The sequence below is a fragment of the Hyla sarda genome, chromosome 9 (assembly GCF_029499605.1).
Source record: "Hyla sarda isolate aHylSar1 chromosome 9, aHylSar1.hap1, whole genome shotgun sequence".
NCBI lineage: Eukaryota > Metazoa > Chordata > Amphibia > Anura > Hylidae > Hyla > Hyla sarda.
In genome coordinates this window covers 4,029,133-4,044,497 of record NC_079197.1, presented here as the reverse complement: position 1 = coordinate 4,044,497, position 15,365 = coordinate 4,029,133, and the positions used below count along the sequence as shown (strand labels likewise).

The 15,365-nt window shown below is 45.5% G+C and overlaps 1 protein-coding gene across 4 annotated transcripts in view; it reads left to right on the top strand.

Annotated features, from left to right (window-relative positions):
• The window catches only part of FAM78A (family with sequence similarity 78 member A), a 44,526-nt gene that overhangs the window by 19,045 nt on the left and 10,116 nt on the right, over positions 1-15,365 (top strand). For 2 of the 4 annotated variants that reach the window (XM_056538581.1, XM_056538580.1), the window contains exons 1-2: positions 4,248-4,530; positions 11,228-11,705. In XM_056538581.1, the coding sequence (XP_056394556.1) occupies positions 11,275-11,705 (431 nt within the window). In that variant the 5' untranslated portion in view covers positions 4,248-4,530; positions 11,228-11,274. The other 2 variants (XM_056538582.1, XM_056538583.1) reach the window with 2 other exon arrangements.

The following is a 15,365-nucleotide window of genomic DNA, read 5'->3' as shown; positions in this document are numbered from 1 at the left end:
GTGTATGTGTATATGTTTTGTTTGTACCCCATAATTGTAAGCGCTGCGGAATCTGTAGGTGCTATATAAATAAATAAAATAAATAAATGTAGCAGAGCTCTGTGTGTGTTTATATGTAGCAGAGCTGAGTATGTATGTGCAGCAGATCATCTGTGTATGTTTATAGCAGAACTGTGCATAAGTTGGTAAAGCAGAGCTCTGTGTATGTATGTAGCAGATGTGTATATGTGGGTGCAGCAGAGCTGTGTGCAGAGCTGTGTATGTAGGTGCAGCAGAGGTCCGTGTATGTTTATAACAGAACTGTGTATAGGTTGGTAAAGCAGAGCTCTGTGTATGTATATATGTAGCAGAGCTGTGTAGGTGCAGCAGAGCTCTGTGTATGTAGGTGCAGCAGAGCTCTGTGTATGTATATATGTAGCAGAGCTGTGTAGGTGCAGCAGAGCTCTGTGTATGTAGGCGCAGCAGAGCTCTGTGTATGTAGGTGCAGCAGAGCTCTGTGTATGTATATATGTAGCAGAGCTGTGTAGGTGCAGCAGAGCTCTGTGTATGTATGTGCAGCAGAGTTCTGTGTATGTATATGTAGCAGAGCTGTGTATGTAAGTGCAGCAGAGGTCTGTGTATGTATATATGTAGCAGAGCTCTGTGTATGTGTATATGTTTTGTTTGTACCCCATAATTGTAAGCGCTGCGGAATCTGTAGGTGCTATATAAATAAATAAAATAAATAAATGTAGCAGAGCTCTGTGTGTGTTTATATGTAGCAGAGTTGTGTATGTATGTGCAGCAGAGCTGTGTATATGTATGTAGCAGAGCTGAGTATGTATGTGCAGCAGATCATCTGTGTATGTTTATAGCAGAACTGTGTATAAGTTGGTAAAGCAGAGCTCTGTGTATGTATGTAGCAGACGTGTATATGTGGGTGCAGCAGAGCTGTGTTTATGTATGTAGCAGAGCTGTGTATGTAGGTGCAGCAGAGGTCTGTGTATGTATAAATGTAGCAGAGCTGTGTAGGTGCAGCAGAGCTCTGTGTATGTATGTGCAGCAGAGCTCTGTGTATGTATATATGTAGCAGAGCTGTGTAGGTGCAGCAGAGCTCTGTGTATGTATATATGTAGCAGAGCTGTGTAGGTGCAGCAGAGCTCTGTGTATGTATATATGTAGCAGAGCTGTGTAGGTGCAGCAGAGCTCTGTGTATGTAGGTGCAGCAGAGCTCTGTGTATGTATATATGTAGCAGAGCTGTGTAGGTGCAGCAGAGCTCTGTGTATGTATGTGCAGCAGAGGTCTGTGTATGTGTATATGTAGCAGAGCTCTGTGTATGTGTATATGTTTTGTTTGTACCCCATAATTGTAAGCGCTGCGGAATCTGTAGGTGCTATATAAATAAATAAAATAAATAAATGTAGCAGAGCTCTGTGTGTGTTTATATGTAGCAGAGCTGAGTATGTATGTGCAGCAGATCATCTGTGTATGTTTATAGCAGAACTGTGCATAAGTTGGTAAAGCAGAGCTCTGTGTATGTATGTAGCAGATGTGTATATGTGGGTGCAGCAGAGCTGTGTGCAGAGCTGTGTATGTAGGTGCAGCAGAGGTCCGTGTATGTTTATAACAGAACTGTGTATAGGTTGGTAAAGCAGAGCTCTGTGTATGTATGTAGCAGACGTGTATATGTGGGTGCAGCAGAGCTGTGTTTATGTATGTAGCAGAGCTGTGTATGTAGGTGCAGCAGAGGTCCGTGTATGTTTATAACAGAACTGTGTATAGGTTGGTAAAGCAGAGCTCTGTGTATGTATGTAGCAGACATGTGTATATGTGGGTGCAGCAGAGCTGTGTTTATGTATGTAGCAGAGCTGTGTATGTAGGTGCAGCAGAGCTGTGTATAAATGTTGGATGTAGGTAGAAATGTAGATGGATAAAAGAATGCTGATTTCTCACAGAATCTTTCTTTGTTTGCTAAAAGAAACCTTTAACCATAGGCGCCATGTTACAGGATATGGAGCTGCGTCCTCCGGTCATGCGCCTGTTCACACTGACTCTCCTATGCTCTCTCTTCTCTGGCGTCTTTTCTTCACCATGGACTTGGTACAGCGCACGGCTACTTCTATATTGTTTGAATGGAGTAGGAGTCCATTCATGACCACATCAAAATGGAGACGCATCGGTCAGAGACACCGATCACTTATCCCAGTGGATCTCCAACTATCAGAGCTGTCAGGGCATGCTGGGAGTTATAGTTCTGCAACAGCATGCAAGCCACAGGCTAGGGAATCACTGCTCTAGAGGATGCAGTTGCAATACAGATTGTTAGGGTATGCTGGGAGTTGTAGTTATGCAACAGTTGAAAAGCCACCGGTTGGGAAACATTGCTCTAGAGCAGCATTTTCAAAAACAGTGAGCCTCCAGCTGTTGCAAAACTACAATACTGTGTTTCAGTCTTAACTTGCGATTCTGGCATTATATACATGAACCAGAAAGAGCAGGATGGGCAATGGTGCATTGCATAGAGCGGTGTTTTCGAACTCCCAGCATGCCTGGACAGTGGCTCATGTTGGGGGAACAATACTCTAGACCAGTGGTCTCCAAACTAAAGACCTCTAAATGTTTCAAAACTACAACTCCCAGCATGCACAGACAGGAGCCCAGAAAAGCTGGGTGACTTCCATTACAGTTCCCATTCGTGCTCCTCTTGCTTTTCCAGGCTGTAGATATGGGAGAGGAGGGGGAGGACATAACTAGGCAGATTTTCCATTCATGACAAGTGCAGGCGGCCGGTGAGAGAAAACTACATTACCCAGCACTCCCCTCCCTGCATCAGCCAGAAGCAGCTGTGCAGGGAATGCAGCAATAAGATGCAGCAGAGCCGGAGCGGAGGATGGGGGTTGTCACCACAGGAGGAGGATGGTGGGGGTTGTCACCACAGGAAGAAGAGGAGGATGGTGGTTGTCACCACAGGAAGAGGAGGATGGGGGTTGTCACCACATGATGAGGAGGATGGGGGTTGTCATCACAGAAGGAGGATGGGGGTTGTCATCACAGAAGGAGGATGGGAGTTGTCATCACAGAAGGAGGATGGGAGTTGTTACCACAGGAGGAGGATGGGGGTTGTCATCACAAGAGAAGGAGGATGGGAGTTGTTACCACAGGAGGAGGATGGGGGTTGTCATCACAAGAGAAGGAGGATGGGGGTTGTCATCACAGGAGAAGGAATACAAACTTTTACCTGTTCTGGGCCTGATCCTGGACTTACAGAAATCATCCTGCAGAATATACCCAGCAGGGGAGGGGACGTACATGATGGGAGTTATGTATCCTGGATGATGACTACTCCAGCCTCCTGTAAGTGACATACTGGATGATGACTACTCCAGCCTCCTGTAAGTGACATAGTGGATGATGACTACTCCAGCCTCCTGTAGGTGACATAGTGGATGATGACTACTCCAGCCTCCTGTAGGTGACATAGTGGATGATGACTACTCCAGCCTCCTGTAGGTGACATAGTGGATGATGACTACTCCAGCCTCCTGTAGGTGACATAGTGGATGATGACTACTTCATCCTCCTGTAGGTGACATAGTGGACGATGACTACTCCAGCCTGCTGACATAGTGGATGATGACTACTCCAGCCTCCTGTAGGTGACATAGTGGATGATGACTACTTCATCCTCCTGTAGGTGACATAGTGGACGATGACTACTCCAGCCTGCTGACATAGTGGATGATGACTACTCCAGCCTCCTGTAGGTGACATAGTGGATGATGACTACTCCAGCCTCCTGTAGGTGACATAGTGGATGATGACTACTCCAGCCTCCTGTAGGTGACATAGTGGATGATGACTACTCCAGCCTCCTGTAGGTGACATAGTGGATGATGACTACTCCAGCCTCCTGACAGTGGATGATGACTACTCCAGCCTCCTGACAGTGGATGATGACTACTCCAGCCTCCTGACAGTGGATGATGACTACTCCAGCCTCCTGACAGTGGATGATGACTACTCCAGCCTCCTGACAGTGGATGATGACTACTCCAGCCTCCTGACAGTGGATGATGACTACTCCATCCCCCTGTGTGAACACTGACCTGCACTGCAGAGTTCCTCCCAGCAGGAAGAGGAGACATGAGATCTATATAAGGACCCAGGGAGGTGACTGCTGCAGACTTGTTGGTCCGGGGCAGAGGCTGCTGGGTAAATACCCCCACACACCCACAGGGGGCAGGTGCACGGTCTGCTGCAGGTGAGCTGCACTGCAGGAGGGTCGTTACAGTTGCAGCCTGACAGCTCTGCTACATCCATCCTGTCAGTCCCTCCCCGGGGGTGGAGAGCCCCCTATGGGCAGGGGAAGGCTCGGAGGAAAGTTTCCTGTGCTGGTTCCAGGGCGGAGAGATGACAATGAGATGAGGTGACAAGGACAGAGCGAAGCCATGAGGGGGGATCCCTGCTGACTGCACCGGGGGGCTTCACCTCAGACCCCCCAAACCTGCGGCTACCGGGAGAGCAGGGACACGGCCGCCTCCAGATGACAGGTACTGAGCTCAGCATCCATTATTCATGGCAGAGAGAGGCTCAGCTTACAGCCTGCCCTCTGTGCCCCTGTATAAGGAGACCCCTGTATAAGGAGACCCCTGTATAGAGAGACCCCTGTGTAAGGAGACCCCTGTATAGAGAGACCCTGTATAAGGAGACCCCTGTATAAGGAGACCCCTGTATAAGGAGACCCCTGTATAGAGAGACCCCTGTATAGAGAGACCCTGTATAGAGAGACCCTGTATAGAGAGACCCTGTATAGAGAGACCCTGTACAAGGAGACCCCTGTATAAGGAGACCCCTGTATAGAGAGACCCCTGTATAAAGAGACCCTGTATAAGGAGACCCCTGTATAGAAAGACCCCTGTATAGAGAGACCCTGTATAGAGAGACCCCTGTATAAGGAGACCCCTGTATAGAGAGACCCTGTATAAGGAGACCCCTGTATAGAGAGACCCTGTATAGAGAGGGAGACCCCTGTATAAGAAGACCCCTGTATAGAGAGACCCCTGTATAGAGAGGGAGACCCCTGTATAGAGAAACCCCTGTATAGAGAGACACCTGTATAGAGAGACACCTGTATAGAGAGACCCCTGTATAAGGAGACCCCTGTATAAGGAGACCCCTGTATAGAGAGACCCCTGTATAGAGAGGGAGACGCCTGTATAGAGAGACCCCTGTATAAGGAGACCCCTGTATAGAGAGACACATGTATAGAGAGACCCCTGTATAAGGAGACCCCTGTAGAACCCTTTATAAAGAGACAGGCCCCTGTATAGAGAGACAAACACCTCTATAGAGAGACAGAACCCTTTATAAAGAGACAGTCCCCTGTATAGAGAGACAGACACCTCTATAGAGAGACAGAACCCTTTATAAAGAGACAGTCCCCTGTATAGAGAGACAGACCCTGTAGATGAACCCCCTATATAGAGAGCCAGATCTCTATAGATAAACCCTGTATATACAGACCTCTATAGATGAACCTCCCTATAAAGAGAGCTCGACCTCTATAGATGAATCCTGCAGCCAGAAGCCTAAAGTCCTCTGTGCCCCTTGTATAGACAGACCTCTATATAGAGAGCCAGACCCCTATAGATGAGCCTCCTATATATAGAGAGAGCATGAGCCTTATAGATAAACCCTACAGCCACGCCCCCTCTGTATATACAGACCTCTATAGATGAACCCCACTGTATAGAGAGCCAGACTTCTATAGATAAACCCTTTTGTAGTCAGTCAGACCCCTATAGATGCCTTCTGTATAGAGAGACAGAGCCCTATAGATAGAGATATACCCTGCATAGTCAGACAGACCCCTATATATATACCCTGTATAGTCAGATAGACCCCTATATATATATACCCTGTATAGTCAGATAGACCCCTATAGATATACCCTGTATAGTCAGACAGACCCCTATAGATGCCTTCTGTATAGAGAGACAGAGCCCTATAGATAGAGATATACCCTGCATAGTCAGACAGACCCCTATATATATACCCTGTATAGTCAGATAGACCCCTATATATATACCCTGTATAGTCAGATAGACCCCTATAGATATACCCTGTATAGTTAGATAGACAGACCCCTATAGATATACCCTGTATAGTCAGATAGACCCCTATAGATATACCCTGTATAGTCAGATAGACCCCTATAGATATACCCTGTATAGAGAGACAGACCCCTATAGATATACCCTGTATAGTCAGACAGACCCCTATAGATGCCTTCTGTATAGAGAGACAGAGCCCTATAGATAGAGATATACCCTGCATAGTCAGACAGACCCCTATATATATACCCTGTATAGTCAGATAGACCCCTATAGATATACCCTGTATAGTCAGACAGACCCCTATAGATATACCCTGTATAGTCAGACAGACCCCTATAGATGCCTTCTGTATAGAGAGACAGAGCCCTATAGATAGAAATATACCCTGTATAGTAAGACAGACCCCTATAGATATACCCTGTATAGTCAGACAGACCCCTATAGATGCCTTCTGTATAGAGAGACAGAGCCCTATAGATAGAAATATACCCTGTATAGTAAGACAGACCCCTATAGATATACCCTGTATAGTCAGACAGACCCCTATAGATGCCTTCTGTATAGAGAGACAGAGCCCTATAGATAGAAATATACCCTGTATAGTCAGACAGACCCCTATAGATATACCCTGTATAGTCAGACAGACCCCTATAGATATAACCTGTATAGTCAGACAGACCCCTATAGATATACCCTGTATAGTCAGACAGACCCCTATAGATATAACCTGTATAGTCAGACAGACACCTATAGATATACCCTGTATAGTCAGACAGACCCCTATAGATATACCCTGTATAGTCAGATAGACTCCTATAGCTATACCCTGTATAGTCAGATAGACAGACCCCTATAGATATATCCTGTATAGAGAGACAGACCCCTATAGATATACCCTGTATACCCTGCTTGATAAAGGCTATTGTTGCCGAAACGTTGTAACTTTTGGGGTGAATAAAGAAACCAGCTTATGAAGATCCTTGACCTATTGGTGCTGTGATTCCTGGACTTTGCATATACCCTGTATAGTTAGATAGACAGACCCCTATAGATATACCCTGTATAGTCAGATAGACCCCTATAGATATACCCTGTATAGTCAGATAGACCCCTATAGATATACCCTGTATAGAGAGACAGACCCCTATAGATATACCCTGTATAGTTAGATAGACAGACCCCTAAAGATATACCCTGTATAGTCAGATAGACCCCTATAGATATACCCTGTATAGTCAGATAGACCCCTATAGATATACCCTGTATAGTCAGATAGACCCCTATAGATATACCCTGTATAGTCAGACAGACCCCTATAGATATACCCTGTATAGTTAGATAGACAGACCCCTATAGATATACCCTGTATAGTCAGATAGACCCCTATAGATATACCCTGTATAGTCAGATAGACCCCTATAGATATACCCTGTATAGTCAGACCCCCATAGATGTTTCCTTTATTGAGAGCAGACCCCTATATCTGACCCCCTTCCCCCCGGATTGCGGACCCCTCCTGACTTGTCTGAATCTTGGTGCATTATGCTACAGTAGAATCTGATACAGAGAAGCAGATGCCCAGCAAGCTCTGAGCTCACGTGAAAACACATATATATCTATAGGTCACACACATATATATATATATATATATATATAGGTTAGAAGAAAGGACAGCCATAACGGTGTAAATAGGACTGTGATGACATTGCAAGAGTTAAGTCCTATACACCCCCCCTCCTCTATCATTCAGGCGTGTGCAATAACTGAAGGGTTAATACCTATCAATGTATATCTCATGCCGTCCCACGGAGCCATCACTGGGGGAAATAAATGATAGTCAGGGATGGAGCAGTCAGCATATGGGGATTCTGGGAAAGCTGGGTGCCCATGTCACAGCTTCGGTCTTTCCTCGACTTCTGAATGGCGGCAGCTTACATGATGCTGCAGGACTAGATAGACTACCAGGACACTCTGGGACGTGTTGGACGCCACCCAGCTTTCCCCGGATCGGATCTAACAGGTCGCTGTAAGGATATAACTATGAAATTACACTTGGTTTACTGCGCCGCCCTCATCTTCACATCAGAATGTTTCGGTTCCCTGTTGCCGCTGACGTGACACTTCTTTCATTTAGAATTCCGTGTGATCGCGGCGTATGTCAGGACTCCCCGGCGCTGGGGCTGACGCCGCTTTGATGCCGAAGCTGGTGCTGGAAATTCTCGGCAAATTCTTCTCCCGATCAGTAATGTCTGACAGTCATGGGGGGACAGATCCAGCAGGTGCACAAATAGAATAAAAAGAATAAATAAAATAAATAGAATGAATAGAATGAATAAAATAAATAGAATAAATAGAATTAATAGAATAAATAGAATGAATAAAATAAATAGAATAAATAGAATTAATAGAATAAATAGAATAAATAGAATTAATAGAATAAATAGAATGAATAAAATAAATAGAATAAATAGAATAAATAAAATAAATAGAATGAATAAAATAAATAGAATAAATAGAATTAATAGAATAAATAGAATGAATAAAATAAATAGAATAAATAAAATTAATAGAATAAATAGAATGAATAAAATTAATAGAATAAATTGAATGAATAAAATTAATAGAATAAATAAAATAAATAGAATGCCAGAGCTACAGTCTAGACTGACACTAACACAAGCAAGGCAACAGAAATCAGGGACATGGTGCGGTACATGCCTCCAGGTGTTGTCTCCAGACCTCAAGGCATTGCAACACTACAACTCCCAGCATGTTCAGACAGATGTAGATGATGAGATGATGAAAAAGAAAAAGATCGGGCATGTTGGCTTTCAGTACCCTATTCCAGTGTTCCCCAACCTCTAGCTGCTGCAAAACTACAACTCCCAGCATGCCCGGACAGCCTTTGGGATGCTGGGAGTTGTAGTTTTGGCAACAGCAGCAGACACACTGGTTGGGAAACACTGCCCTATCTTTTTGTCTTCCCCAGTGATAAGCAGCCCTTAGAGATGTCTGGCAGCGGCTTTCTCGCCACTACCCATTGAAATCACATGCATGATCGCCTAGACTAAGTGTGCATGTATATAGGGCAATCTGGCCAAATGTAGTGTATGGCTACAAAAGGTTTCTGACCTCTTTCGCTCAGTGTTTCTCAACCCGGGTTCCTCCAGCTGTTGCAAGACTACAACTCCCAGTATGCCCAGACAGCCAACAGCCGTCCAGGCATGCTGGGAGTTGTAGTTTTGTCTTTGTTATATTTTATTATTGTTATTTTCAAGATACAATTATCGCACATATACATAAATAAAACTCAAAACAACCAAACCTCTACTTAACAACATCCTACAATCTCTCCCTTTCTCTCACCCCTCTCACCTAACCATCCTTCCGCCTCCCTTATCCACTCACACCCAGAGTTCACCCCTAATATTTAGGGAGGTTCACATCAACTTATTTAATTGGGTTTCAAAAATTTCCCAGATCTCCTGCCATTTGTCTTTTGACTTAACCTTTATAATCCTATTTAATCTTAATTTCTCCATAATACATATTTGTTTCAATGTTCTAACAATGGAAATTATATTTGGAAGAGTTTGGCTATTCCAACAACTGGCTATTGCCTCCCTTGTTGTGACCAGTACATGGAAGGCTATCACTGAATATTTCGGTTGAAGGTGATTCAAACCCAATGATAATAACGCCATTCCTGGCCCCCAGGTAATATCCATAGTTTCACCCCACAATAGCTTCAGTAAACCATATATCTCGTCCCAAAACCTTTTTATATGTGGGCAATCCCACCAAATATGTTTTAATGTACCCACCCCTAGCTTACACCGCCAACAAACCGAAGAGTTCTTTATATTGAATTTAGCCATTTTAACCGGGGTCTGGTACCACCTATATAGTAACTTGCGTGATGACTCCAAGTGGGAGAGACAATGTGAAAACTTGACTGGGATAGTAAAGATACCCGACCATGTTTCTTCAGAGATAGAAAACCCTAGGTCAATTTCCCATTTGACCTGAAAATTCATTATTTTGGGCTCTGTTTGTTGTAAAGCTTTATATGATCTAGATATCCCACCTCTACCCCCCTTATTATTAAAGAAATACTCGTTGTATCTTGACTTTACTTCAATTCTCCAATCAAAAGAGGAGACACAATGTCGCAGCTGCAAATACTTAAAAAAGTCTTTTGGAGGGATTTCAAATTTTTTAGTGATATGTTCAAATGGCAGCAGTCCTGTATCCCCTACAATGTCTCCTAGTGTTAAAATACCCTTTTTCATCCAGGCAGCAAAATCTGTTGTTGGTATAAGGAACTGGACTACCGCCAGTGGAACATTCTCCAATACGCATGGGTTTAGGATTTGATGTTGCAACGCGTACCGCCATGCTTCCAAACCCGCGACAACCGTCGCAACATCCCTTCCCATTTTCTTATTTAATAAAGCTGATATCCACAATACTAACCCAGGGGGCACTCCCCCCAACAGCTCAGTTTCCAAGCCTACCCAGTGCATCCCCACTTCATTATGCCATAATCTCTGAACTCTGGGAGTTGTAGTTTTGAAACAGCTGGAGGCACCCTTGTTAGGAAACACTAGAGAGGTCAAAAACCACCTGACAGCTATGTGGCAAGATCCCCCCCCCCCCACCCATTTACGTGCACGCTCAGCCTGATTGATCATGCATGTGATTTCAATGGGTAGTGGAGAGAAAGCCGCTGCCAGACACCTCCAGGGGATGCTTGTTGTTAGGAAAAACAAAAGGATAGGATATTGAAATCCAGCATGCCCGATCCTTCTCATGCTGGGAGTTGTAGTTTTGCAAAATCTAAGAGGTCCACAGTTTGGAGACCTCTGGTTTAGGCCATCCAGGCATGCTGGGAGTTGTAGTTCTGCAATATCTGTGAGGTCCACAGTTTGGAGACCACTGGTCTAGGCTGTCCGGGCATGCTGGGAGTTGTAGTTCTGCAACAGCTGGAGGCAGCCTGGTCAGGAAACACTAGGTTATAGGGAAAAGATAATTCTCCACCTCTCTTATATACTTTGTATAACAATTTGGCTACATTTTGCAACACCTCTGTTTGCTGTCAGTGAATGGGGTTATATGTTCTTCGTTGCAGACCGGCGCCATAGTTCGCAGCACTGAGATGCTCCTCCCTCCATCTCTATGGATATAGCAAAAGAAATCTACCACCTGAACTACTACAGCCGTCGGGACGAGGTGTCGCCCATCCGCGCCTTGCAGGGGCCCGGCCGGAGGAACGTGCAGGTCTTCATGCGTCGCCGCCCCCAGGACTGCCTGAGCCTGCTGGAGATCGCCCTGGTGCTGAATACTATGGGGTGCATCCAAAGCCTAAGCTGCAAACCCAAAGTCTTCCGGGAGTCCATCGCCGTGCTGGACGTCAAGGCCTCCATAGACTCCGCCCCCACCAGCATCGACGAGTCCTCCGCCGTCGTCCTCCGATACCGGACCCCGCACTTCAGAGCCAGCGCACAAGTGCTAGTGCCCCCCATCCCCGGCAAAGACTCGTGGAGGGTGGGCTGGATCCAGGCCTGTAACCACATGGAGTTCTACAATCACTATGGAGACCTGGGAATGTAAGTGTCGCTGATATATCTGATAATCCACCATACTTTACACTTCCAGACATCCTGGATTATCGGGGGTCCGAACCATTGGACTTATATAGTTAAAGGGGTAATCCAGGAAAAAACGTTCTGGCTCCAGAAAGTTAAACAGATTCGTAAATTACTTCTATGAAAAAATCTTAATCCTTTCAGTACTTATGAGCTGCCGAAGTTGAGTTGTTCTTTTCTATCTAAGTGCTCTCTGATGACACCTGTCTCGGGAACTGTCCAGAGTAGAAGCAAATCACCATAGCAAACCTCTTCTACTCTGTGCAGTTCCCGAGACAGACAGAGATGTCAGCAGAGAGCACTGTTGCCAGACAGAAAAGAACAACTCAACTTCAGCAGCTGATAATTATTGGAAGGATTAAGATTTTTGAATAGAAGTAATTGACTTTACTTTCCTGGAATACCCCTTTAATTCATGACATCTAGCAAGGGCAATAGACCAGTGTCATCCAATCTGTGGCTCTCCAGTTGTTGCAAATCTACAACTCCCAGCATGTCCTGACAGCCTCCGGCTGTCAGGACATGCTGGGAGTTGTAGTTTTGCAACAGCTGGAGAACCGCAGAGCATGCAGGAAGTTATAGTTGTGTAACAGCTGGAGAGCTGACAGGGCATGTTGGGAGTAGTTACGCAACAAGTGTAGAGCTGCAGGGCTGTCAAGGCATGCTGGGAATTGTAGTTTTGCACTTGCTGGAGCGTGCTGAGAGTTGTAGTGTTGCAAATGCTGGACGTTATAGCTTTGCAGCAGGTGTAGAACTGCAGAACTGTCAGAGCATGCTGGGAGTTGTTGTTCTGCAACAGGTTGAGAGCTGCAGGGCTGTCAGAGCATACAGGGCGATGTACTGTTGTAAATACTGGGAGTTGTAGTTTTAGGAACAGGTTGAGAGCAGAGTTCAGGGATGCTGGGAGTTGTAGTTTTGCAACAGGTGGAGAGCCCCAGGACTGTCAGGGATGCTGGGAGTTTTAGTTTTAGCAACAGGTGTAGAACTGCAGGGCTGTAAGGGCATGCTGGGAGTATTAGTTTTGCAATTGCTGGAGAGCCCCAGGACTGTCAGGGATGCTGGGAGTTGTAGTTTTGCAATAGCTGGAGAGCAACAGGGCTGTCAGAGCATACAGGGTGTTGTATTGTTATTAATACTGGGAGTTGTAGTTTTAGGAACAGGTTGAGAGCAGCAGAGCTGTCAGGGATGCTGGGAGTTGTAGTGTTGCAACAGGTAGAGAGCCCCAGGACTGTCATGGATGCTGGGAGTGGTAGTTTTGCAACAAGTGGAGAGCCCCAGGACTGTCAGGGATGCTGGGAGTTGTAGTTTTGCAACAGGTGGAGAGCCCCAGGTCTGTCAGGGATGCTGGGAGTTGTAGTTTTAGCAACAGGTGTAGAACTGCAGGGCTGTAAGGGCATGCTGGGAGTATTAGTTTTGCAATTGCTGGAGAGCCCCAGGACTGTCAGGGATGCTGGGAGTTGTAGTTTTGGAACAAGTGAAGAGCCCCTGGACTGTCAGGGATGCTGGGAGTTGTAGTTTTGCAACAAGTGGAGAGCCCCAGGACTGTCAGGGATGCTGGGAGTTGTAGTTTTGCAACAGGTGGAAAGCACCAGGACTGTCAGGGATGCTGGGAGTTGTAGTTTTGCCACAGGTGGAGAGCCCCAGGGCTGTCATGGATGCTGGGAGTTGTAGTTTTGCCACAGGTGGAGAGCCCCAGGACTGTCAGGGATGCTGGGAGTTGTAGTTTTGCAACAGGTGGAGAGCCCCAGGACTGTCAGGGATTGCTGGGAGTTGTAGTTTTAGCAACAGGTGTAGAACTGCAGGGCTGTCAGAGAATGCTGGGAGTATTAGTTTTGCAATTGCTGGAGAGAAACAGTATAGTCAGTGCATGCTGGGACTTGTAGTTTTCCATTATATAATCTATGGTTATCTGGAATGATTGGGACATAATAACATTTTCAGACGATCAGGTTCTGGATTAAAGACATTTTCACAGGTTCTTCTAGTAAAGCTGGGTAAGTACCAAGATGGCCGCCCTTACAGCTCACACAGCTTTCCTGCAGTCTACATGTCTGGTTGGTTCTGATGGGGACATTGCCCCAATATACAGGTCTGCGGGGGGGGGAAAATGACAGTATCATGGCGACCATCTCCCTCCAGGATGTGACCCCGCGGCCCCTACAACTGCTTCCTGTTAGTGAATTGTCTTAGCAGGATGTGGTGTGGAGGCTCCCGGCCATATCTACGTGTAAACCCGCGAGTATCCGTAATGATGGCGCCGCCCAGGACATCGCTGAGAATGTTTAGGTGGAGTTACCCTTTAATTCCACCATATTAAGACACCAGCAGAAGGGCCGGGGTAGGAGACATCATAGGGACAGTGCAGTGGAGAATGGGTCCCGGCCTGCTGGATCTTGTAGTCCCACAATGGCAGGTCACATGGGTCACATTGAGGGTCCTATCATGTGTGATTGATCCTCCCGATCATTTTCTCCTCTTATTCTGGGAATTTTCCTCTTTTTTCTCCTTGACCTTCCGAGATGTTGTAAAATATTCATCTTTCATCTCTGCGGTCGGCAATTTCAGCGCCACTTTAATTTCTCCTTGTCTGCGGCGCGGTGTAATGTTTCATGACGTGTCCGCGGTGATGTCTCCGCTGCGTAAGGGACGGCAGAGGAGAGGGCACGGCCATGGGCACCAGCTGGGCCCAGAAACTTCTCATCTAGGAGTCCTATCTCTGTAGGGTACACCCTAATAGTCCTAATGTCACCCTAATTGTCCTAGTGTCACCCTAATAGTCCTAATGTCACCCCGATAGTCCTAGTGTCACCCTAATAGTCCTAATGTCACCCCAATAGTCCTAGTGTCACCCCAATAGTCCTAGTGTCACTCTAATAGTCCTAGTGTCACTCCATTAGTCCTAGTGTCACCCCAATAGTCCTAGTGTCACCCAAATAGTCCTAGTGTCACTCCGTTAGTCCTAGTGTCACCCCAATAGTCCTAGTGTCACCCCAATAGTCCTAGTGTCACTCTAATAGTCCTAGTGTCACTCCATTAGTCCTAGTGTCACCCCAATAGTCCTAGTGTCACCCAAATAGTCCTAGTGTCACTCCGTTAGTCCTAGTGTCACCCCAATAGTCCTAGTGTCACCCAAATAGTCCTAGTGTCACTCCGTTAGTCCTAGTGTCACCCCAATAGTCCTAGTGTCACTCCAGTAACTATTCAGAGCTTCGATAATACTAGTAAATCCCAGTAATTCTGTTCTCACTCCTTTTTTCCTATGTAGACCCCAAAGTTCCATGTTCACCCTAGTAACTGTATTGGGAATAGCCAATATTCAGCCCAATAGTTTAATCTTCACCCCACTTATCTGTCCCATATCGATCTATCTATCTATCTATCTCATATCTATCTATCTATCTCATATCTATTTATCTCATTTCTATCTCATATCTATCTATCTCATATCTATCTATCTCATATCTATTTATCTATCTATTTCATATCTATCTCATATCTATCTATTTATCTCATTTCTATCTCATATCTATCTATCTCATATCTATCTATCTTATATCTATCTCATATCTATCTATCTCATATCTATCTATCTCATATCTATTTATCTCATTTCTATCTCAT